This window comes from Osmerus mordax, chromosome 9 (genome assembly GCF_038355195.1).
Source record: "Osmerus mordax isolate fOsmMor3 chromosome 9, fOsmMor3.pri, whole genome shotgun sequence".
Taxonomy (NCBI): domain Eukaryota; kingdom Metazoa; phylum Chordata; class Actinopteri; order Osmeriformes; family Osmeridae; genus Osmerus; species Osmerus mordax.
This window is the reverse complement of record NC_090058.1, coordinates 14,439,710-14,461,858: the sequence shown is the minus strand read 5'-3', so window position 1 is coordinate 14,461,858 and position 22,149 is coordinate 14,439,710. Positions and strand designations below refer to the sequence as shown.

General features: G+C 47.7%; 3 protein-coding genes across 4 annotated transcripts; 2 read left to right on the top strand and 1 right to left on the bottom strand.

The window, feature by feature from the left end:
* Nucleotides 1-119: 119 nt before the first annotated feature.
* Nucleotides 120-4,533, top strand: vti1b (vesicle transport through interaction with t-SNAREs 1B). Its single transcript, XM_067242997.1, has 6 exons — nucleotides 120-317; nucleotides 632-690; nucleotides 1,413-1,607; nucleotides 1,739-1,912; nucleotides 3,140-3,201; nucleotides 3,282-4,533. Exons 1-6 carry the CDS (start codon nucleotides 221-223, stop codon nucleotides 3,373-3,375), a joined length of 681 nt encoding a protein of 226 aa, XP_067099098.1. The 5' UTR covers nucleotides 120-220; the 3' UTR covers nucleotides 3,376-4,533.
* A 1,241-nt stretch (nucleotides 4,534-5,774) lies between these two features.
* arg2 (arginase 2) lies at nucleotides 5,775-10,462 on the bottom strand. The gene is made up of 8 exons (XM_067242869.1): nucleotides 10,240-10,462; nucleotides 10,060-10,132; nucleotides 7,760-7,934; nucleotides 7,472-7,631; nucleotides 7,140-7,234; nucleotides 6,692-6,796; nucleotides 6,447-6,583; nucleotides 5,775-6,298 (listed from the first exon to the last, which is right to left on the bottom strand). The coding sequence occupies exons 1-8, from the start codon at nucleotides 10,348-10,350 to the stop codon at nucleotides 6,108-6,110; spliced, it is 1,047 nt and encodes a 348-aa protein (XP_067098970.1). The 5' UTR covers nucleotides 10,351-10,462; the 3' UTR covers nucleotides 5,775-6,107.
* An 837-nt stretch (nucleotides 10,463-11,299) lies between these two features.
* Nucleotides 11,300-22,106, top strand: rbm25a (RNA binding motif protein 25a). Of its 2 annotated transcripts, none has more exons than XM_067242850.1 (18): nucleotides 11,300-11,447; nucleotides 11,877-12,000; nucleotides 12,235-12,284; nucleotides 12,387-12,563; nucleotides 12,695-12,752; nucleotides 12,984-13,144; nucleotides 13,298-13,495; nucleotides 13,920-14,003; nucleotides 17,549-17,817; nucleotides 18,386-18,491; nucleotides 18,780-18,869; nucleotides 19,094-19,167; nucleotides 19,300-19,450; nucleotides 19,660-20,077; nucleotides 20,471-20,775; nucleotides 20,914-21,012; nucleotides 21,435-21,482; nucleotides 21,641-22,106. In XM_067242850.1, exons 2-18 carry the CDS (start codon nucleotides 11,895-11,897, stop codon nucleotides 21,731-21,733), a joined length of 2,487 nt encoding a protein of 828 aa, XP_067098951.1. In that variant the 5' UTR covers nucleotides 11,300-11,447; nucleotides 11,877-11,894; the 3' UTR covers nucleotides 21,734-22,106. The 2 variants fall into 2 exon arrangements, with proteins under 2 accessions (XP_067098951.1, XP_067098950.1); XM_067242849.1 differs by having other exon boundaries at nucleotides 12,695-12,767.
* The last annotated feature ends 43 nt before the right edge of the window (nucleotides 22,107-22,149 follow it).

Sequence of the window (22,149 nt, the reverse complement as noted above, 5' to 3'; positions counted from 1 at the left end):
GAACAGATATATTAGTTGTAGAAATGTAGGCTATAAATGCCGTTTAGTTCATTGAATTACAGGCAGTCTGCAAACTGACTTCATCACGAGGACCTGGATTATGCGGAAAGAGTCTCGAGGATCTTGTTAGGGATTTATACACAACAGCGGAGAGTCTACCTTTCACTCAAGATAACAGTGTTCTTGTGTTAATAAAAAAGCTTTTAGTTGAAGACACAACATGTCTTCGGAAGAATTTGAAAAGTTACAGGAGATATACAAATCCCTCTACGATGAGATGAAACTGATGCCGGAGAGAGTCCTGAAAAGCAGCGGAGGTATAATTGCACAGCTTTGGCAGCCAGCTATTATCAAACAGCCTATAGCTATCAAGCAAATACAATAAAGTTTGAAAACTGTTAAGAATAAGCTTTGCTATTCAACTTTACATAAATTGTTCTCTATATGTGTATATGTTTTCCAAATTAGCAGCTTTCATTTGGTGAAAGCTGCTCCTTGTCATTGTCAATAGCCTATCTTAAACCAAGCTGTGTTTATTGTGTTTTTATCTTAAACAATATCTGATGTTTTACTTGGCATGATATATGGTATCTGATGTTATATAAGCCTAATAATTGTTGTGGCGTTTCAGAGGAGAAGAGGCGGTTGGTGCGAAGATTTGATGAAAGGTTTGGAGAGGCTGAGGAAGTGGTGAGTTTATCCAAAACTGCTGTTCGAGATGGTTTCAAGTGTTTCGGATTTCATTTGTTCTTCACATTAAATCGTTCTCTTAACATAGCCTACCTTAGTGGTAAAGTCAGTTTGCAGTTTGTAAATATCAACCATTATCGATTTCATCTATCATCTTCATCTTTTGGGGGGTTCCAAGTCTTAATTAGGGGGTCAAACACCCCCCCTCCTGTAATTTGAAACCTGCTAGTATGTAGAACTGAGATCATGAATCATAATTCTGCGTATTTAATAAGCAGTGTCTCTTTCAGACACCAGAGGGCAATATATGGCCACTTGTACTACTAGCATTCCACAGACTAGTTTCTTCTAGCCTTTCGTTCAAGTTGTCCTTTTGTAATAAGTAGCCTACAGGTACATAGTAATTATTGGTCCTTATCCTCTCAATTGTTTCCTTACAGTCTAACCTAAATCCTGCAATGCTCCAAACCTTATTTTCTCCATAAATAATCCCAAACATTTTGTGAACGAGCATTTCTATAGTATATAATAAATAATATGCATTAATAGTCCTCTAAAACCAATATAAAATTGGTTTAAAATGCTTATTATGTTAATGTACTGTGGTGTGACGTGTGATTCAAGACACTTCACTTTATTAATGATCCCAAAATATAAATTACAAGCAGTAAGCATTTGGACATGAATGTGGGAGTTGATTCTTTTTCTGTGTGAATTTCCAGCTTCAAGGAATGGAGCAAGAGTTGGCGGGGGCTCCGTCGACCTACCGGAACGCCATGACCACCAAGTTACGGCTCTACCGCCGGGACCTGGGGAAGCTGCAGCGCGAGATGAAGACCCCAGAGTCTGGCTTTGGCGTCCCCGCCCGCCCGAAGGAAGGCGGATATGGCGTCTACTCTTCTCAGAACGAGCATAGCGTGAGTCTGGACTGCCGATCAACTGATTCCTTCAGGATTCCAAAAAGTTTGAATTTGATGGAAAACCGGCATTGGTTGAACCGTTGCCCCTGTTGTAACTGATCGTGTTGTCTTCTTTCCCGCCTTTTTAGACGCAGCTGCAGTCACAGCGGACTTTGTTGCTCCAGGGAACAGAGTATCTTAACAACGCCACGCAGAGCATCGAGCGCAGCCAGCGCATTGCCGCGGAGACGGACCAGATCGGCACGGACATCATCGAGGAGCTGGGCGAGCAGAGAGAGCAGCTGGATCGCACCAGAGACAGGGTGAGGGAGGGCTGTATGGATCGATCCCTCACACCAGACAGGGTCAATAGAGGAGGGAGGGGAAGTGTGGAGGGAGGGATAGAGGGATGGGGGAATGAATGGTTGGATCGCACAACACACAGGGTGAGTCGGGGAGGAAGGGAGGTGGGAAGGAGGGAAGTAGGGATGGATCATGTAAGGCCAGAGACACTTGTGTTTGTCCCCGGCTGTGAAACAGTTCGATTAGATGTCAGGGAGATTGACTCATTAATATCTGACTCATTCAGAAATGTGCAATTACGTTACCTGTAACCTCGAGCGCTAAACAGTCAATGGCATGAATCTCGGACATAGGTGAGAATCGAAGGCTTGCTCAGGGCACCGACCTTAAAGTATGCATATTCACTAATCAGCCGTTTATTTCTACTATGGATATGGACTTGACCACCAATGCAAACTGACCCCCAGAGGCTAAAGTATTACTTCGGAGCGAGGAAAGCCCTACTGAAAGTGACTCAGAGGCCTTAAGTCAAAACCTACTTCGAAAGTGTATGTCTATAATCAGTATTAGCCGTATCAACCCAACTAGCTTAAGGTTTTCACCACATTAGTGTGTTATATACGTACAAGGAGAACCAGTAACTTTAAATGCACAATGATAGTTTATGATCTAAATACTAAGATAATCAATACAATAATAATGCAACATAATCAAATACAAACATACCTTCGGAGCAGTCGTTTACGAAGGTAATCACAATGAAACTAGGCGCCTAACGCACCGGAGCTCGTATAGTAAACACAACTCAAAGTGATTGGTAGAGCTTCGCCATATATACACCCAAACATAAGAAAATAGGGACACCAGCCACATGAAAGAAAGATTGTCTAACGCATACAAATTCAAATTGGACCATCACCGGTTTACTCAAGGCTGCAGTAGGCCAAGTGTGATGCCTTCCCCCTTTCTCTTCAACTGTTGAGCCCACCTCTCCAGAGGTGTGATTGTCATTTTACCATGACAGTCCCTTTTGTGCCAATCAACGACTGTCCCAGACGAGTGTCTGAGTGACCAGTGACAAAGGGGCTTTATCATTCAGGTCTCTGCCAACACAGCCCTACAATCACATCACACCAGTAGTAGTAGAGAGATCCCCATGGATGATGGAGAGAGAGAGATTGATGGTTCAAGGAAATCACCCAAATCCTTTTTCTTCATGTACTGATCTGTGGTCCCGTCTCTCCCAGCTGGTGCACACTGGAGAGAACCTGAGCCGCAGCCGCAAAATCCTACGGGCCATGTCTCGACGGTGAGTGGCAGCTCTCCACTTCCTGTTCTCGACTGCCCTTTGCGTGTCTGACCGTTTCCTGTCCCTGTCCGTACCCGCAGGCTGATGACCAACAAGCTCCTGCTCTCCGTCATCATCCTCATGGAGCTGGCCATCTTGGGAGCTGTGGTCTACCTGAAGTTCTTCAGAAAGTAGCGCAGGGTCAAGTCAGTAGGCTCCCACTCTGCTTCTCAACTCCCTTTCCTCATCTCCTCCTCACGGGACCTCCTCAAAGACTAGAGGGTTCATCTCTAGGGGTTTATCCTTGCACATACACTTCATCATCTCCCTTAATATTTCCCTGAACCAAACTCCACTTAGGTCTTACGTTCGACCTGCCATTCATGAGGACTCAACATTTTCATGTCAAGGGAGACCAACAAGAGTATAAGAAGAGGGATCATCTGGGTTCCTAACTGAGGCCTCAACATCCAGATTCCTAGCTTGGTTCTCAACATCTGGGGTCCAAGCTGGATTCTCTCAAGTTTAGCTCATCCTGTTTCCTAGCCAATGAGATCCTAACCCACAACGCCCAACCCAAAGCCCTGGAGATGGAGATACCTGCTTTGTTTTGCACTGTGACTGTGAACTGACTCAAGTTGCCAAACCCCTTCCTGTCACATGCCCTGTGAGGATGACTGAGGGGTGTTTAGAGGTCACATGAAGTGACACAGCAGAATTTGTTTGTGTCCCAGATCCGAGTACTGGTCCTTACCTGTAAGTCCACGATTCTTTCACCAGAAAACAGAGGGGGGTGCTGGACAGGAGTGATCATCGCTATTGGTGTGTGAAATGAGTTCTGAATTCCAAACACACCAATGTGAGTAATTATGAATTCTGAGTTCCAAACACACTCACAGTGAATACATGAATGTGTTGCTCACTTTGACAAACATGCTGCGGCCTGTTTCTGAAGAGCCTGTGACGTGAAGGAAAAAGAGACAGTTAAATAAATATAGGATGTTTTTTAATTGGAATTTTGTGGTTGTTAGCTCCTCCATCACATCCATGCCCAGTCTTAAAGGTTAGAGGAGGGGGATAGTGAGGGCTGTAACTCCTAACTACAGCAGCAGCACTGGGACCTGAATACTGCCAGTCTGCTGCCACTGAGAGGTACAGCTTGATACTGGTAATGGTTACAAACGCATAATTTGCGATATTAAGTGAATGTCTTTTTATGAATGCTGTCACTTATCATACGTTACACTATATAATATATGATTTCTAAACATGGACAAAGTTGTGATTGATAAAAATGTGTTTATATTTTCATAACGCTGTGAATTTCTGTATTAAAGCGAAGTCGTAACATGATTCCGATAGCGATTTTCTCAGGATGGTTGATGTCATAGGGGCAAGCAAAGAAAACATCCGGTGTGCACCTGCAATCACAGAGCAGGTACAAGGCCAAGTCCTTCCAGACGGGCACAAACAGATAAGACTGTTTACTGTGGAGTAGACGGCACCCGATACCACGAAACAAACTTGCACAGGTGATAAATACTGTTATTATTACTGGCTTCATTCTTATCATATGCTGGCAACCAAGCTGCACAGTGTGTCTAGTTCTCAGGGGTGTGGCACTGTGTGCCACATAAACAACCAGAGTAGTCAGAACTGGTTTGAGATGTGTTGTCAGGGGAGCACTTCCACAACATGTTGCTATGTGAGCCACTGCTGGATGTCATAAGTGTTGCACAACACCTAGCAAAGGAACATACTAATGGAGTTGCGTATCACTAAAATAGTATTTATTATTTCTGAGTCATTCAGTGGTCACAAAGGTGTCACAATGTATCAACACAAAATACAATTCAATTGGAAAAAAAGTAATTCTGTCAGTATTTCAAATACACTAATTGCACTTGTCAATTTCCAAAAGAAAAACTAAAACGTTTTCTAGCCAATTCAATCGGACTAATATAAAACCACACATTTATATATTACATAAATTGCAGAATGGTGATCAAAAGGTTGTAGGTCCAAATCCTCCCTGAATGTCGCTTTGGATAAAAAAAAACTTCTGCTAAATGAAAACATTACATTATAAATTACTAACAACAATACAAAACCTAATTCTAAGCTAAATATGTGAAACCATGCAGGTCCAAGTGTGAGTGAGTGCCTCTACCTGGAGTTGCCCTGTCTCAGACATGTGGAGCTGGGTCTCTGTCTACTGAGGGACATGCTAGTACAGAAACAGCATCTCAACTGACACACACAGCCACACCTGACACCAGTGTCGTTATTACAAAGTTATTATATTCCCAGAGTCATGGGCATGTACTTAATATGCAGGCCTGTTATTACACACAAGTTAGTGGTGTCAAGTGCCACCACTCTTGGCAGGGTAGAGTACTAGGTAGAATTACTCCTATTGGTGTGTGTGTATATATATCACGTTTAAAATGTTCCACAACGTAGTTACAAATTAAGTACATGCTCAATGACTAACGTTGTCTATTAATGAAACTTATTTAAATACTATAGAACACTAATAGGGTAATGCGGTGAACATACAGGTACACCTTTTAAACGTAGAGCTACAGTATGGGAAACAACATAATTTAGTTGATTACAGTATATTAAAAATATTAGCAATATCATAGCATTTCAATGACAAAGATACAAGCTTTTTATGGCAGCCAGGACTACTGATAAGATGAAGTCTGTTCACTTCATCCTAACGAAGCTCCTCACAGTTTCTCTGTCAGAAGAGTCACAACGGTGGCGTGTCATCTGAACACGAGAACTCTACAGTACATCAACAGAGGAAATATCAATCCAAACTACAGTTCCATTCTGTCTGTGCAGTCTTTAAATATTCAGGAATGGCCAGTGGTCGATTCAATAAAAAAAAGAAAGAAGTCCTTGGTGAATCAGCGGTTTCAGAGGCGCAGCTGCTCCGTGTCCTCCTTCCCTGAGCGAATCTCCCGGAAGGGGAGGGGAGCTCCCTCTCTTGTCTGCCCCAGAGACGACGCGATTACGTCCACCGCCAGCCCGGCCGTTGCCTCCACCTGCTCACGGCTGGCAGCCAGGACAGGGTTCACCTCCACCAGGTCCATCACAGACAACATCCCTGCCACAGAAACACTCTGTTAGTCAGCTCCTACAAATGGAACTCCTGCCAACGCCTCTACATACAACTCTGTTATTCAACTCCACTATGTGTGGAATGTGAACCTGGTGCAAATCTGGTCGGCGTGCCATGACTCATGTGTGGATACCTGTGTTATGGATTTCCTCTGTGATGTAGAGGCCTTCTCTGTAGGTCAGCCCTCCGTTCACAGGTGTCCCAGTGGCGGGGGCCAGGGAGGGGTCGAACGCGTCAATGTCGAAGCTCAGGTGGATCGGCCGCTGTTTCCTGTTCCAAGACAACGCGGGCTCAAGTTCAGTGACGTTCACGTCTCTCTGAGGCTCATGTCTCGGAGGGGGGGGTGTATCAGGGGACATGTTTGAAGGATTTGATTACCTCGTCAAAAGGTGGTCCAGAGTCTCCTCCATGACCCTCTGGATGCCAATCCTGTCGATGTCTTTCATGGTGAAGTACTGGATGCCCAGGTTCTTGAGGATGAGGCTAAGGGGAAATGGAAATGGAGAACAGTGTCAGAACTGTCAAGAAAATGTCATCTAATCCGATTCAGCGAAGGAAAGCATACATGGGTATGGCTCATAACCACATAGCTCAGTGGTAGAGGATATGAGGGAAGAGCAAAAGGAAAAGAACAGCTCAGATATATAGCATTTGACTGCAGATCAAGACGTCTCAAAGTTCAAATCCTCCCTGTACGTCACTTTGGATAAAACATCATTACCGGTTTCATGTGTAACTAAATGATACATCCCAGGGTGTTTTGCTGTGTCCTATAACAGAAGGGTCTTTTCTGTGTTACAAAGTAGTCCGTGTTGTGATGACTTACTGCTCGCCGGGATCAACATCTCGCAGACCAATGTAGACCAGATCTCTGGCTGCCAGGAATGGCTTCATCCAAGAGAACCCTGGGAGCTGCGGCATCTACGGGGGGAACACACAAACTAGGGTGAGGGTCTGGAGGGTGGAACGAGAGCACTGCAGAACTATCTCTATCAGATCTGTGGTTCTCAAACTGGGGAGTGACATCCCAAGAGAGGCTTGGAAGAAAAGATATCCATATTGGCTAGAAAGGTTTTTCTATTTTCAAAGGGAGCCCCCGGCCGAAAACGTCTGAGTGGGCCACTGATGTCGGCGCATCTTCGCGATGGTTACTCTTACCTTGTCCTGCAGTTCTTTGAGCAGGAAAGCCACAGACTGCCCGTGGAGGTTCCCAGAGGGTGAGGTAGTGGGTGTGTTGACGTCAGCGTGGGCGTCCACCCAGATCAGGCAAAGGTCCGGACGTTGCTGGGCATGGCCCGCCACGGACCCAATAGCCAGGCTGTGGGGGAGACCAGTCGTCAACAAGATCGTCCAACACGTTAGATGTTTTGAGGACATTACTTCTTCCCAGAGTCTCCCAGAGCCGGTAGCCAGAGTCTCTGAGAATGTGTGTGTGTGTGTGTGTACCTGTGGTCGCCTCCTAGCATGACACACGTGTGACCTCCGGCGACTGCGCTGCTCACAGCGCTCGACAGCAGTTTGTTGGCTCTGCCCACGGTGCGGGGGAAAGGCACGTGCATGAAGGGCTCGTCATTCTCCAGGTGTTGGAAACTCAGGTCCCCAAAGTCATGAACAGGGTAATCTGAGGTCAAAGTAAAACTGGGTGTTATTCGGGCAGAGAATTTTGCGCATCGAGTCATATTTTCATTGCATTTCAGACCTCCCCATTGTAGGGCCCCCTAGTAATCCTCCACCCTAACTGACCAGCCTCTCTTTCTGACAGCCTGATTGATGAGGCTGAGTCATTCAATGCTTTTGAAACTGCAGCCGCACTGACGGGGCATTTTCCATGTGGCCCCTTTCCAAACTGGGGCTGCTACTGTTGCACGCTGGACCCACCAGCCATACTAATGGTAAACACAGAGGAATTTCTATGGAAAATCGGGGTACATGCCACCGGTATGGGCATCCAAAGAGCTATCATGCTGCAGTAAACAAGTGATATGATATACTGTGTGTGGGTGTTAGGTGGGCAGTATTACCCTTGATGGGGGTTTAGTATTACTCTGCTGAGCTAAGGGGGTTTAATGTGGTTTAAGTATTTTACCATCCTGAGACATCACTACAGGAATAGCTCTCCTGTCCCCTTCTAACCCTCTCATGTGCAATCTACTAATCAATTCAAAGCTCTTTATATACAGTCATTCAAAGATTTTTAGAATGGAGAAACCAAGTACAGTACTGTTTAAGAATCCAAATGGTACTGCAAACTACCATAGCCTACTTTACATTTCCAGTCTGTCATGGTTTTGATAAAAATATATATTTTTAAGACTTCATACATTTGGAATGAAGACCGTCAACGAATTATGCTCTGCTCGCGAAATCTGGTAATACATGTTATCCATGCGTCCTTGCCTTGCCAAAGCGATGGAAAAAATGTCTACTCAGTGGTATTTATGGTTTCTGTGTAATCTGGTGCCATTTTGTGACAAAGTTCCCGGCCTCAGTATGGCCAAACGGAATATATCATATAGTTTACTGGTACAGCCAAATATTATAATCTTATGTAAATGTATTAAAGTTGAGACCAGACCCACCTCACACAGACAGATAATCCCCATTTTTGACGATTTATTTTTTGCCGATCATCTCCGTGGATTTGACTGTGTATAGCTACTTGCTCTTGGCCGAGGCATTTGGCGCTAGACTCAGCTTGGAACATTTTGTTCTCACTGTAGTGGAACCCTTTATCCTCACACCATCAACTTCATAAATCCATATTCCGCTAATGTGTCTATAGTGAACATTTAATAATTTAGTGCTGAGAGTTATGCGTAGTGCGTGTCAAGAGTAGCCTATGTTGGCCCAGAACCGACAACCGATAAAGTATCAGTCTAAAGATAGTAGGCTTTCTCGCGTTACAGGAATTGTTGCGCACAATCAGTTCAGAGGTCTTTACCGGTGTGGTAAATCGGTGTACAGTTACTTAAAATGACTTGCACATTCCAGAACACACATTAGGAGCTATGGCTTAACATTTCTATAACACATTTTGCCGTCCTTATCTCTCCCACAAGCCTTATACACATTGAAGCCCGAATTATAAATGTAAGCCGTAATAATGTTTATCTACGCTAAATTAGCTTTGACTAACCCACACGGCCCTTTTCTTAATCGTTTATGCTATATTTCATCATTTCCGTAATCAACGTGGTTTTCGAATAGGTCCACTAGCCTATAAGTCCCGTCAAAAAAATTTTTTCAAATCATTTGACATCATGTTTGTTTTCCTTTTTTAAGAGAAAGTACATGCGGCTGAACTCGTCCCAAACTTCGTTACATAATCAAACAAAGCAATATAGTTCAAGGTCTTTCAAACTCCGGATGCGGCTAGGACACGGGACAATGTGAGGAGGAGAGGCCTAGGCTATGCGTCAGCGGGGTGCATGACTCAAGAATGACCATTAAACTGTAGCGCGGATTTTGCCCATCCCGCAGCTCGCGCCCACATGAGGCTCGAATGGCTTGATTAGCCTAAATAAAAAAAACGAATTTTGGATGTTGTTGTTCACATGCAGAATAAGACAACGTCCCCGAGCCCATTAAGGTTGCTGTAAATGCCAATAGGTAGTAGACCGAAGTTTGCAGTTAAGTAGTAAAGGGGATCAGCGGACTGCCAGCACACACCAGAGAACCTGTTGCCGACACATTACATCAGCAAGTGTCTTTAGGCTGTTTCATACCATCCCTGTCACGTAGCCTACCTAAATTTGAAAGCCTCTCGATCAGACCCGCATCTCTGATGGCTTTTGGACCATGCTCCACTCCTCGTCTTTTCTGTAAAATAAAAAAGTTTTTTCTTAACACCGATGGCTAAAGAACATATGGAAATCATTTGAATACAGTTAGACAGTCGGACATTAGAATTGTGTTATCTTCCATACCTGTCCTTTAGAAAAGGGGGCACCGACAACGGCCACCGATTGTGCCCGGCTCTGACAGTTGTTGGTGAGTTGTGTTCTGAGAAGACGGAACAGTGGTCCTCTCAACGCCATTTTTGAAAATGTACAGTACAAACGAAACAAAAAGAGCAAATTCGAAAACCGATCAAGACTTCAAGCCTTACAGAAGTTTTACTCAACGCCGCTCTGTTCACAATGCTATGACAGTGTTGCTTGGAGGCTGGTCTTATGTCCTGTGTGTCTCATTCATATTCATGAGTTGATGAACCGCACAGACATTAGCCAGAATTTTTCCATAAGCTACGTCACCCCCAAGATACCAAAACCATGTAAAACACTAGTAAACTAATAAACGTAAGAGTTTTCTCCAAATTCACAACAGGCTTGTGCCTATCACATTGACCATATAGATTATTTTAGATGTTGGATTTAAAACTAACGTGGTTAATATACAGCATGCTACATTCCCGCTATAAGGGTACGTGCGTCAAACTCAAATTCAATACCACACCTTCGCATTAGCCAATGAGAAACGTCAGACTGAGGGGTTCGTTCTAGGGGCGTGTCCTATGAAACTGCATTGAGCTTCACACATGAATTCGGTCTCGCAATTTGCCCTGTGCGGAAATTTCCACCAACACAGCAAGATACTTGATAAACATGTTTTCATGTGAGTGGTGTTTACATAGAGTCCCCGTCCTCATCTAAATAGGCTACCTAGACTGGCACTGCTGACGTAGCCTACGAAATACGATTTTACATATTGTTGGAATCGGTCTTGTTTAATGTGATCTAAATGGCTTTTGTGTATCCTGAAATTGGTATTATAAAATAATTGTACTTTTTTATTATGTGGGTAAGTATGATTTCAGTGATAAAGTCACTGTAGGGGCTTTCTTTCGGAAGTAATGTAACGCTGCCATCTACTGTCGATGAACGGATAATCAGCCAGTACTTTCTCAAACGCTTTCTCAGTGAGACAGTAGAACTACCAGAATGCAATGCGAAAAGAAAGAACATTTCTGGTTCCTGTTGTCTTGCTAGCGATAGCGGCATGTCCACAGTGTATGTAGCTAGCTAACAGAAAAGTACACAGTTTGAGTCCCCTTTGAAACTGTGTTTCATGAACACAGAAATTAGAAAGCCCATTACAATTTAAACTACCGTAGAAAGACACCGCCTGGCTTTAGGTGAGTCAATACTATTAAGAGTTAACAGTTTGAAAAGTTAGCGAGCCAAGTACAAGAATATCAAGGCTAGCGAGTTATTGGCTACGTCGTATGTAGTTGTGCTAACGAGGTTCTGCTCGGAAAATGCGGGCGATTTGTGCGAACTGCTAAATGACTTAGCTAACCAATTCCTACCAGCGGGCAAATTATTTGTAATATTCAAATATAGTACACGTGTTTAATAGCGTTATTAACACTGGTAGTATATTTCACATGGCTATCGTAACGTATACAGCTTGAATTTTGCAAGCGAACTTGCTAACTCGCTAGCTTAGCTACAATACGTAGAGCTAGCTGCTTGGCTGCCAGTTGTGAATTGCGGTTGGCCGACACACGGATGTCAATCGTTCAGCTGATGCCCTTCATTACGTTGCTCTCATTTCTTTGCAGGTCACTGCTCTGCCCAGCATGTCCTACCCCCCTCACCTCAACCGCCAGCAGATCGGCATTCCCCAGATGCCCCCGAGGATCGCACCCCCTCAGTATGCCGGGTTTCCAACAGCAGTCCCCCCGGGTAAGGACCAGTGTTTTAAGTTAGCTGCTACCACTCTGTGTTGCTTTGACCTGTGGTACAGAACTATACCCCGAACGTCATACAGAACCAATACCTGTTCATAACCTGAACATCATACTCTCCCTCTGCCATTTTGTGATAAAATACGGAAAATTGATGCATGACCTATGTGATGTATAATGGATATCCTACAGTATGTCGATTAATTTACGGAAATATTGTTGTTCCGTGCAGGCACTCCAATGATTCCAGTACACATGGGCATAATGACCTCTCCACCTACGGTAAACTTTTTCAAAGGATTTCAACCCTTGATGCCTGTTGACTGCCCCACACACATATAACAGGTCGTCTGCGTATTTGACTGTTTCTGTGTGATGTTTCAGGTTCTCGTTCCAACCACGGTGTCGATGGTGCAGAAACCCCCTGCCCCCAGGAAAGACCTTAGCACCGTCAGAGCCAAGGAGGTGGAGGAGACAGGCAGCGGAGGGCCAACCACCACAGTGTTTGTCGGGAATATCTCCGAAAAAGCCTCCGACATGTTAGTCCGACAGCTGTTAGCGGTGAGAAGCACACCAATGTGTTGTCCAGGGGAAACACCTGGAGGTTTTGGGGGAGGTAGGGAAGGAGTGTGTCACCGTGGGTGACCCTGACAGAAACTCACTAGCCTCTTCCCTTTCTCCCCCCGGTGTAGAAATGTGGCATCGTCCTAAGCTGGAAGAGAGTCCAGGGAGCCTCTGGGAAACTTCAAGGTAAAAACAAAACAGGTACAACCCTTCTATACTACTATCCCTCCTTTTTCTTTTTCATGTGGTGACCTCTGACATGGTGAGGAGACACTCTCCTGTGTGATAACTCAGGTGCCCCCCTCGTCTCCTCCACTCCCCACCCTGTCCTCCCTCCCTCTGGTGATTTGAATCATGGTCCTGGGATTCATTCCTATCTGTGCCACCTTCTGTCTTCTCTCCTCACTCTGCCTCAAGCTTTCGGCTTCTGTGAGTACAAGGAGCCTGAGTCCACGCTGAGGGCCCTCCGGCTGCTGCACGAGCTACAGCTAGGAGACAAGAAGCTGCTGGTCAAGGTGGATGCCAAGACCAAGGCCCAGCTGGACGAGTGGAAGGCCAAGAAAAAAAGTGCAAACGGGGTGAGTCTCCCTCTGCAGGTGTCTGTAGAGGCGAGGAGCAGAGGGTCTGGACACGCGCTGGGCCTTGTGACTTCCTGGTTTGAGCGAGTTTTTTCGTTTCACTGACACGGCGACTCCGCCTTTCTCTCCGTGTCTTGGTTCGGGGTCCCGCAGGGCGCCAAGTCGGAGGAAGGCCCGAAGGACGAGGAGGATGACGAGGACGAGGTGCTGGATGAAGACACGAAGAGGCGTGACCAGATAGTGAAGGGTGCTATAGAGGGGCTCATCCGTGAGTACGCCAGTGAGCTCAACGCCCCCTCGCTGGACTCAGACAGCCACCCCCGCAAGAAGAGGAAGGAGAAGAAGGAGGAGGTACCTGGAATCATGTTTGATCTTTTTGATTGGTGTAGATCAGGGCTCTCCAATCCTGGTCCTCGAGGGCTGCTGTCCTGCATGTTTTAGATGTTTCCCTGCTCCAGCACACCTGTCTCAAATGAATGGGTTGTTATCAAGCTCTGTGGAAGCCGTGTAATGACCTTTCGTTTGAATCAGGTGTGCTGGAGCAGGGAAACATGTCAAACATGCAGGACAGCGGCACCTCGAGGACCAGGGTTGGAGAACCCTGGTGTAGATTAATGACAGTTTGACATAAGGTGTTTCACCCCACATCCAAGTGTTTCAAAACACCTGGATGTGTCAGGGAAGAGGTTCTCACTGTTCTTGAAATGTTGACCTGTATGACGTTACACTTAATGAGTCTGACATCTTTTTTTTGGTTGTGTTTTTGTTTGGCTAGGAGGATATCAATGCCATCGAAATGGAGGATGACAAGAGAGACTTGATATCCAGAGAGATCAGTAAATTCCGGGACACACACAAGGTAACTTACCTCACTGTTGTTATACCTCTCAGACCAGGAGAAAAGCTCTCCTCTTCTAGATTAGATTTGTAGACTCCAAGTCCTTGTCAACGACTCGGATCAAGTTGACGTGATATCAGATGTAGCAGCCCCCTTCTAATGACGGATACCTTTTTGTCAAACGTAGTGTAGACATTCTGTTCATTAGTGCATTTGGGCAACGTAAATCAATGAAACTGGACCATAAGAAAAAGCAATAACTGATGTCTGTACTTCTAATTAATGTCCATCTGTCAAGTACAACTCTAGCTATCCCTATCCCCCCCTCAAAAAAAGTTTAGGGCTATACAAAATAAATTGTAGACACTGTTCACAATACTGAATTGGGGGCAAATATGACGTAAAACCATAGTGCATATTCACCACACAAAGTGCATGGACGTAATGTAAGATTCCCTTAAAGCTAATCTATTGATTAAACCCCACCAATATGATAGAGATCATATGGTGACTAAAGCCAGATGAATCTCAGAGCTTTGGAACAGGGTGCGAGGATAGGATGTAAGTATGAGCTTTCATTTCTTCTTCACACTTCTTGGGCGCTCCCTGCTGGAGGCCGTGCAGAGGGGCAACAGGCTCCGAGTCTCAGAGAGCCCCTCACGCCTGCCAGCTATCTACCAGAACCTCAGAGTCCCCACACCAGTGTGTGTGTGTGTGTGTGTGTGTAGCAGATGTGGCTGACAGGCAGGGGGTGGGGGGGGCGGAGGTGTGCAAGTGTGTGGCTGACAGGCAGGGCAGGGGAGGGGGGGGGGGTCAGGGGGAGCAGGGAGCCCAGTGAACCTCTGCAGGTCCTAGTCCAGACGTGTTGTTGGGACACGGAGAGAGATAACCGCTGTGGCTGTTTGAGCCGCAGTCTGACTTGAGGCAGGGAGCGCCCCTCCACAGCACGTTGAGCTCTGAAGACTAGCCAGGTAAGACCTCCTCTCTGTCTTGTCATCCCTTCATTCTGTGACTATCCTCCCCCTCCCCCCTTCTCCTTCTGTGCTTGTCTTTTTGCTCTTCCCCTCCTTATGTGGTCCTCCTCTCTCTCTCTCTCTCCCCCCCCTCTCTCTCCCCCTCCCGCGTCTGTCAGGCTCTGAATCTTGTTCCTGTTAGTTTAGAGACCATGTTCAGAGGGATGTTCAGATTGTCCACAGCTGCCCTTTTTGTCTGGACTCTAAGAGCTTATGTAGGAGATGGCAATTTGAGTGCAGCTTTATGGTGAGTCACTCTGCTTCACTCTGTTGGACTCTTAGCTGAAAGTAGCGGACCTATAGCTGAGTCATTGGAGTGTGTAGACTGAGGTAAGTTCAGGAAAAACCAAGGTATATTATCTGACATCAACATGCTTAACGTTGGCATGGTGACTTGAGTCGAGAGCAGTGTAGCGTAGCAACGCGCTAGCGGACACTTCCTGTTCTCTGGTCATCTCCCCCCCCCCCCCCCTTCTTGTCCCTCGCTTGTCAGACATGACACCCCTCAGCTCTGCACCCAGACCCAGAGCTCGCGGATCATCTTAAAAGCCATTGGGTTCTGAAGCCTGTAGTGTGAGCTTCCTAAACTCCAGGGACGTAGTCGTAGTCGGGGTGGGTTGGGAAATGGTTAAATGAGCGGTGGGTGTCATCCAGACTAGCGGCTCCATGTCTTACGTGTGGGGTCTGCTGACGCAGAGGGAGATCTGAAGACTGCACCTGGGTAAGAATGCTTCACTTTTGATTTCTTTTTGCCAAGTGGTGCTCTTTCATTGCCCAGTCCTCTTAATGTAAAAGATGTTTGATGATTTTTCTGTATGAACTGTCAGTGTATAATGTGTGTTGAGATGTCTTAGTGGGCGTCACAGCCATGGCCTAGACGTTTACTGTCTTCTGTGTGTATCTGACCTTTCCTCCCAGGGTTAGTCTGTAGACTTGTAAGGGCAGATCTACACCGCAATCCTAGCTCATCACCTGTAAGTCCCAAACAACCAGCTGGAAACGGAGCCATCTGCAGTTGCTCATTCCAACAGAGAGACAGACTTGATTTTGTGTGTTGTTGTTTTTTTTGTCGTCGTCAAACGTTTAATGCCATTTATTGAGTGTTACCATAGTTTGACATTGAAACTACAACTAGTTCCTTGTCAGTGCTGTTTAAATGCAGCAGTTTCCAGCGTGTCCTGGCCGTGCTGTGCCCCCTGTAGAAGGGCAGGCTGTGCCCCCTGCAGCAGGGCCGGCTGTGCCTCCTGTAGCAGGGCCGGCTGTTCCCCCTGTAGCAGGGCCGGCTGTGCCTCCTGCAGCAGGGCCGGCTGTGCCTCCTGCAGCAGGGCCGGCTGTGCCTCCTGTAGCAGGGCCGGCTGTTCCCCCTGTAGCAGGGCCGGCTGTTCCCCCTTTAGCAGGGCCGGCTGTGCCCCCTGCAGCAGGGCAGGCTGTGCCCCCTGTGCCCCCTGCAGCAGGGCAGGCTGTGCCCCCTGCAGCAGGGCAGGCTGTGCCCCCTGCAGCAGGGCAGGCTGTGCCCCCTGCAGCAGGGCAGGCTGTGCCCCCTGCAGCAGGGCCGGCTGTGTGCTGCAGGCCAGGACTCTGGCACCCTCACCTTCATGTCTCAGTGCTAATGGATAAAACACATGGGGTCGGATTATGCAATTCTCTAAGTAGGGCCTAATGCCATGTGAAGCTTACATTCGCTATAATTCATTTGGCAACCTTAGTTAAGGACAGATCAGGAATTTGAGTCGTTCCCAAAATATAAACTAAAAATAAATCGGAACCTTTTGTCCCCCAAGGCTAAAGTTAGACCAGTAAAGGGACTTTAATACCCCTGCTATTTGTTACCATGTGGCTGTTCCAATGGAGCAGTCCTGGACCTGTAGTAAAAACATGCCACTCAGTTGCCGAGCGACAGCGTGTTTGTTTGCGCTGGGAGAGCCTCTGTGTGATGGAGCTCCAGATCGATCATGAAGGGGATGTGAGTAGCAGCTGAACGATTGTGAGGTGGTGTGTTGCGTCAGAGTGTCATTTCTGGGACAGCATAGGACACGCTGGCTCAGCACGCTCATTATGCAAGGGGGCCTAAAAAATGGACAACTAGAATAATCAAGTTGTAACCCCTTATATACCGCCTCCTCCCCTGCCTATATGTGTATATATATATATATAACTTATTTTTGTCACCCCAGGGTTCAACTTTTCCAATGTTGTACCCTGGCGTGACAGTTTGCGCGGTGCCTCTTTGCAAACCTGTGATCAAACCAGAGCCTCTCTGAGTCATGGCTCTGACCAGTCAGTATCTACTCAGACCTGTTCAGGCAGCAGCAGCCCTCTGGGGACACATCCGGCTGTCCAGGACAACAGTACTTGGGGCTGCGCTCCTTCGCTGGCCCTCCCAGGACACTGAGTGTCGGCAGTATGTGAGCATGTCTGGCCGCAGGGACAAACCTCCAGATACATCATGTGTTTGTGTCTTGCTCTGCATGTTGGCTGGCTGGGTGGAGCGGTCCTTGTGAGGTCACAGGTCACTCAGCTGTCCCCCTCTTCCTTCCCGTTGGGTCCCCGCAGAAGCTGGAGGAGGAGAAGGGAAAGAAGGAGAAGGAGCGTCAGGAAATAGAGAAGGAAAGGAGGGAGAGGGACAAGGAGAGGGAGCGCGAGAGGGAGCGCCGCGACCGCGAGCGGGAGAAGGAGCGCGAGAAGGAGAGGGAGAAGGACAAGGAGCGCGAGAGGGACCGCGACCGGGAGCGCGAGAGGGAGCGCGAGAGGACGAAGGAGAGGGAGAGGGAGCGCGAGAGGGAGAGGAGCCGCGACGTCAGCGAAGACCGCAGCCGGTCCAGGTGGGTACCTTCCCCTGGGTGGGCCGCCGTGCTGAGACGTGCTTCCCGTCATGTGCCTTTTAATCCTTGGTTGGAACTCAAAACGAGGACATTCCTTCCCTCGGTGCTGCGCTTACCGTATTTGACGGAAAATAAGCCACGGCTTGTATTTTACAGTTTTCTTGTGCGGCTTATATTTAGAAGCGGCTTATAGTCCGGTTTTAGAACAAAAAAGTGGCTTCGTCCCAAGATCTCTACAGACCGTGCAGCTAATTTAATGCTCAACACTTGAACGGGGGCTTATTACTTGAAAGAGGAATGATTCGTAGTGAAAGTGAAAGTGCAGCTTATATTCCAGTGCGGTTTATACTCCGATTTACAAACTCAAAGTCCTCATTCTGGGGGGGTGCGGCTTATACACGATGCGGCTTATTTTCTGTTAAATACGGTACACACTATACACACCCCCTGTAGCTTTTAAACACCCGATAGCCTGCTGTGGAGGAAAGCGAGCGCTAAAGGTGGGCCGTCCAGGCTGCTTGCACGCCAGGTGAACGTGACACGCGGCTGTTGTTTTGGCGTCCGGCAGGGAGCGGAGCCGAGATGAGAAGAAGCGCGAGGAGGATGAGGAGGACGTGTACGAGCGCCGCAGGCTGGAGAGGAGGCTGAGGGATAAGGAGGCAGCCTACCAGGAGGTAGCCCCCTACACCTGCTGGAGTCAGCCTCAGACAACCGAGTGGGGGGAGGGGGGGGATGGTTGGGGGCTGTGTGTGTGTGTGTGTGGGGGGGGGGGGGCGGTTAGTGTGTGTGTGCGTGCTTGTGAAGGGTGGAGGGCCGGAGGTGGGTGTGTGCGTGTGAATGGGGGTATATGTGTGCACATGGAGGGGGGGGAGGAGGCGGAGGGGTGTGTGTGTGTGGGGTGTGTGATACACGTGGCATGCTGCTGCTGAGAAGTGGTTGTTGATGCGGGGTTCTCTACACAGCGTCTGAAGAACTGGGAGATCAGGGAGAGGAAGAAGGCTCGGGACTACAGCAAAGACACGGAGAGGGAGGGGGAGAGGCGCCGCGACATGGTAAACATGATCCAGCATGAAACATGCTTGATACATGATTCCTCCTGTTACTGGAGGTCACCTGTCTACAGACGTGTGTGTGTGTACAATGTATATATAATATAACAATGGTGATGATAATATATACTATACATATGGTAAACAGTAGATTCTATATCCATCTATAAGTGTAGCTCATTGCATATCTGTGTACAAGCTGGTCTTGATCCTGGGTTTCTCCTCAGACAAAAGAAGCCAAGCGTCTGAAAGAGTTCCTGGAGGACTACGACGACGACAGAGACGACCCCAAATACTACAGGTGAGGCCTTCCGTTCTGGGAGACCCCTGTTGCCATGGCAACTGCTCTGCCGGCGCTGCAGAGCGCAAGGGGGTGGGGGGGGCGTGTGCCGGTGCCTGACGTTCGGGTTGTGCTCCCTCGTTCCGCCACCAGGGGCAGCGCGCTGCAGAAGAGGCTGCGCGACCGCGAGAAAGAGACGGAGCTGGACGAGCGAGACAGGAAGAGGGAGAGAGAGGAGATGGAGGAGATCAGACAGAGGCTCCTGGCCGAGGGCCACCCAGACCCCGACGCCGAGCTGCAGAGGGTGAGACCACCCGGCGCTCCTTCAGCAGGAGTGTTGCATCTGATCATTCAGCTCGCTTAGCATTTAGCTTTTAGACAACGCTTTGGGTCCAAAGCAACGTACCAGGGGAAGGGGGGAACAGGGGGGGGGGGGGGGGTTGAACCTGGGCCCTCTTGATCTGAAGTGAAGTGTTGGCCCAGCTTGTAGCTATGTTCATGTGCTGTGTGCAGATGGAGGAGGAAGCAGAGCGGCGACGGAGGCCCCCGGTGAAGCTGGAGCCGGAGGAGCCCCCCCAGGAGAAGCCGCCCCGGGAGCACCAGCGCAGGCCCCCTGCCCGGGCTCCTGAGCCCCCCGCCCGCACGCCCCAGCCCCGCACAGACCAGGACCACGACCAGGACCAGGACCAGGACGAGGGCGAGGAGGACGACTACCACGAGACGGAGGATGCGGACGAGCCCAAGCCACACCTCAAACCCACCCTCCGGCCAATCACAGCGGCCCCCTCGGTGTCCTCGGGCAGTGGGGGCGCCACCCCCAACACGCCCGGCAACGAGTCGCCCTGCGGCATCATTATCCCTCACGAGAACTCTCCAGAGGCCCCGCCCCCTGAGGAACACAGGCCCAAGATAGGCCTCAGCCTCAAACTGGGTGAGGCACAGGACTTACTGGCAGCAGATATTATTATATACCAATGCAGTCATAGTTGACACAATTTCTTGATGCTTTGCTATCAGTTGGATTTACAGGTAACTGTATGTAAATGTTGTGGATATATACTCACACATACTTACAGGATATACACATAGACAACTAAAAGATACGTATGTGCATGTCAGTAGGTAAAAAAACATTGTTAATGCTATCATTTTGTGGTTTACAAGGTAGAAGCACACAAGATTGACCGAGACATGTATACAATAATTAAGATTTAGGATTATATATATATATGTGTGTCTGTACGGTTTATACAAATCAATGTTTGTGCTTGTGAATTGTGAACGCCGAGTTTGATTCCTCCTTCTACGTTCTACCGCCGTCCAGGTGCGTCCGGCAGTCCCAACCAGCCCAACGTGGTGAAGCGTAAGAAGCTGGCGCCGGTCGACAGCGTCTTCAACAAGTTCGACGACGAGGAGACGGACGAGCAGCCGCGCAGGAGGAAGCTGGTGCCTCTGGACTACGGCGACGACGACAAGAGCCTGGGCCTGGACGGGGCGGAGATGCCCGGGGTGAAGGGCAGCGTGAACACGGAGGAGAAACGCAAGCACATCAAAAGCCTGATCGAGAAGATCCCCACGGCCAAACCAGAGCTCTTCACCTACCCCCTGGACTGGACCATGGTTGACTCGGTGAGGGGGGGGGGCGTCCGTGGACCCGGCGTAGCTCCACTTCAGCATACTCTGTTTAGTTAATACTCTGATTTCAATCTTAATTTGAAATGTTTCCCACCCCAAAAAAACCTTTGGAATGATCCTTTATGTCCACAGACGCTAATGGATCGTCGCATTAAGCCCTGGATCAATAAGAAGATCATCGAGTACATCGGAGAGGAGGAAGCCACATTGGTTGACTTTGTCTGTTCAAAGGTTAGTTAGCGGTTATCCCTCTAAACCTGGTTAGGTAAACCTTAGTTAGCGGTTATCCCTCTAAACCTGGTTAGGTAAACCTTAGTTAGCGGTTATCCCTCTAAACCTGGTTAGGTAAACCTTAGTTAGCGGTTATCCCTCAAACCTGGTTAGGTAAACCTTAGTTAGCGGTTATCCCTCAAACCTGGTCGGGTAAACCTTAGTTAGCGGTTATCCCTCAAACCTGGTTAGGTAAACCTTAGTTAGCGGTTGTCCCTATAAACCTGGTTAGGTTAACCTTTACAACGAATACACATTGCCATTGTTGTCTGTGTGTTTAGTTTGAACCACTTCCACAATGACTAGGTATTTATTTAAGGAGAGATCCTGTTGTTGGACTCGTGTAACATGCTGTCATGGTGTTAAACGTCCTCTCTCTACAGGTGATGGCTCACAGTACACCCCAGGGGATTCTGGATGACGTTGCCATGGTAAGCGCTCATACTTGGTCTTGAGCTTGGTTGTCAAGTTTGTCATCACATTTGCATCTTTGTTCTGACCTTATCTTAAAGTTGGTGTATACAAATCAACGTTTCATGCTTGTAGATCCTGTCTCTTCTCTAAATGGTCGTGTCCTCTCCCCACACAGGTTCTGGATGAGGAAGCGGAGGTCTTCATCGTCAAAATGTGGAGGTTGTTGATATATGAAACCGAAGCAAAGAAGATTGGACTGGTGAAATGAAGAGACACTACTGGAGGGAAAAGGACCGTTTTTTTCTCTGGCTCATTCTTTACTACTCTGACCTATTATACCACCCAGAACTCCAGACCCTTCTGATGGACCTGCCCCTCCCCATTCCACCAGCAAGGAGCTGCTGCTGTGTACGTGTTTGCAAGAGAGACCGAATGTGAATGTTTGCTCAAGCTTGTTGCATGGTGTCAGTTTCGTTGGACTCGGGCCTTTGATTGACAAGACGGTTGAGACAAAGCCAGTTGTGCGTTTTTACCCATTTCTGCTCCACTGTGTCAGACACATTCTGCTTTATTATTTAGGATTGTCGAGTTGGAAAAAACGACTATGTTGTGAACTAATGAATAAAAACCTTTTTAGAAAATGGTATGTTGTATTTTAACCTCTACTTACTAATTTACAAGTAA

Excerpts from the sequence above, each read along its gene's own strand:
- vti1b (XM_067242997.1), top strand. The coding sequence starts at position 221 with ATGTCTTCGGAAGAATTTGAAAAGTTACAGGAGATATACAAATCCCTC. Across the intron at positions 318-631 it reads AGTCCTGAAAAGCAGCGGAG|AGGAGAAGAGGCGGTTGGTG; the intron begins GTATAATTGCAC and ends GTGGCGTTTCAG. Across the intron at positions 3,202-3,281 it reads CTACGGGCCATGTCTCGACG|GCTGATGACCAACAAGCTCC; the intron begins GTGAGTGGCAGC and ends CCGTACCCGCAG.
- arg2 (XM_067242869.1), bottom strand. The coding sequence starts at position 10,350 with ATGGCGTTGAGAGGACCACTGTTCCGTCTTCTCAGAACACAACTCACC. Across the intron at positions 10,133-10,239 it reads CCCCCTTTTCTAAAGGACAG|AAAAGACGAGGAGTGGAGCA; the intron begins GTATGGAAGATA and ends TTTATTTTACAG. Across the intron at positions 6,797-7,139 it reads GATGTTGATCCCGGCGAGCA|CCTCATCCTCAAGAACCTGG; the intron begins GTAAGTCATCAC and ends ATTTCCCCTTAG.
- rbm25a (XM_067242849.1), top strand. The coding sequence starts at position 11,895 with ATGTCCTACCCCCCTCACCTCAACCGCCAGCAGATCGGCATTCCCCAG. Across the intron at positions 13,496-13,919 it reads GGAAGGAGAAGAAGGAGGAG|GAGGATATCAATGCCATCGA; the intron begins GTACCTGGAATC and ends TTGTTTGGCTAG. Across the intron at positions 20,078-20,470 it reads AGGCCTCAGCCTCAAACTGG|GTGCGTCCGGCAGTCCCAAC; the intron begins GTGAGGCACAGG and ends ACCGCCGTCCAG.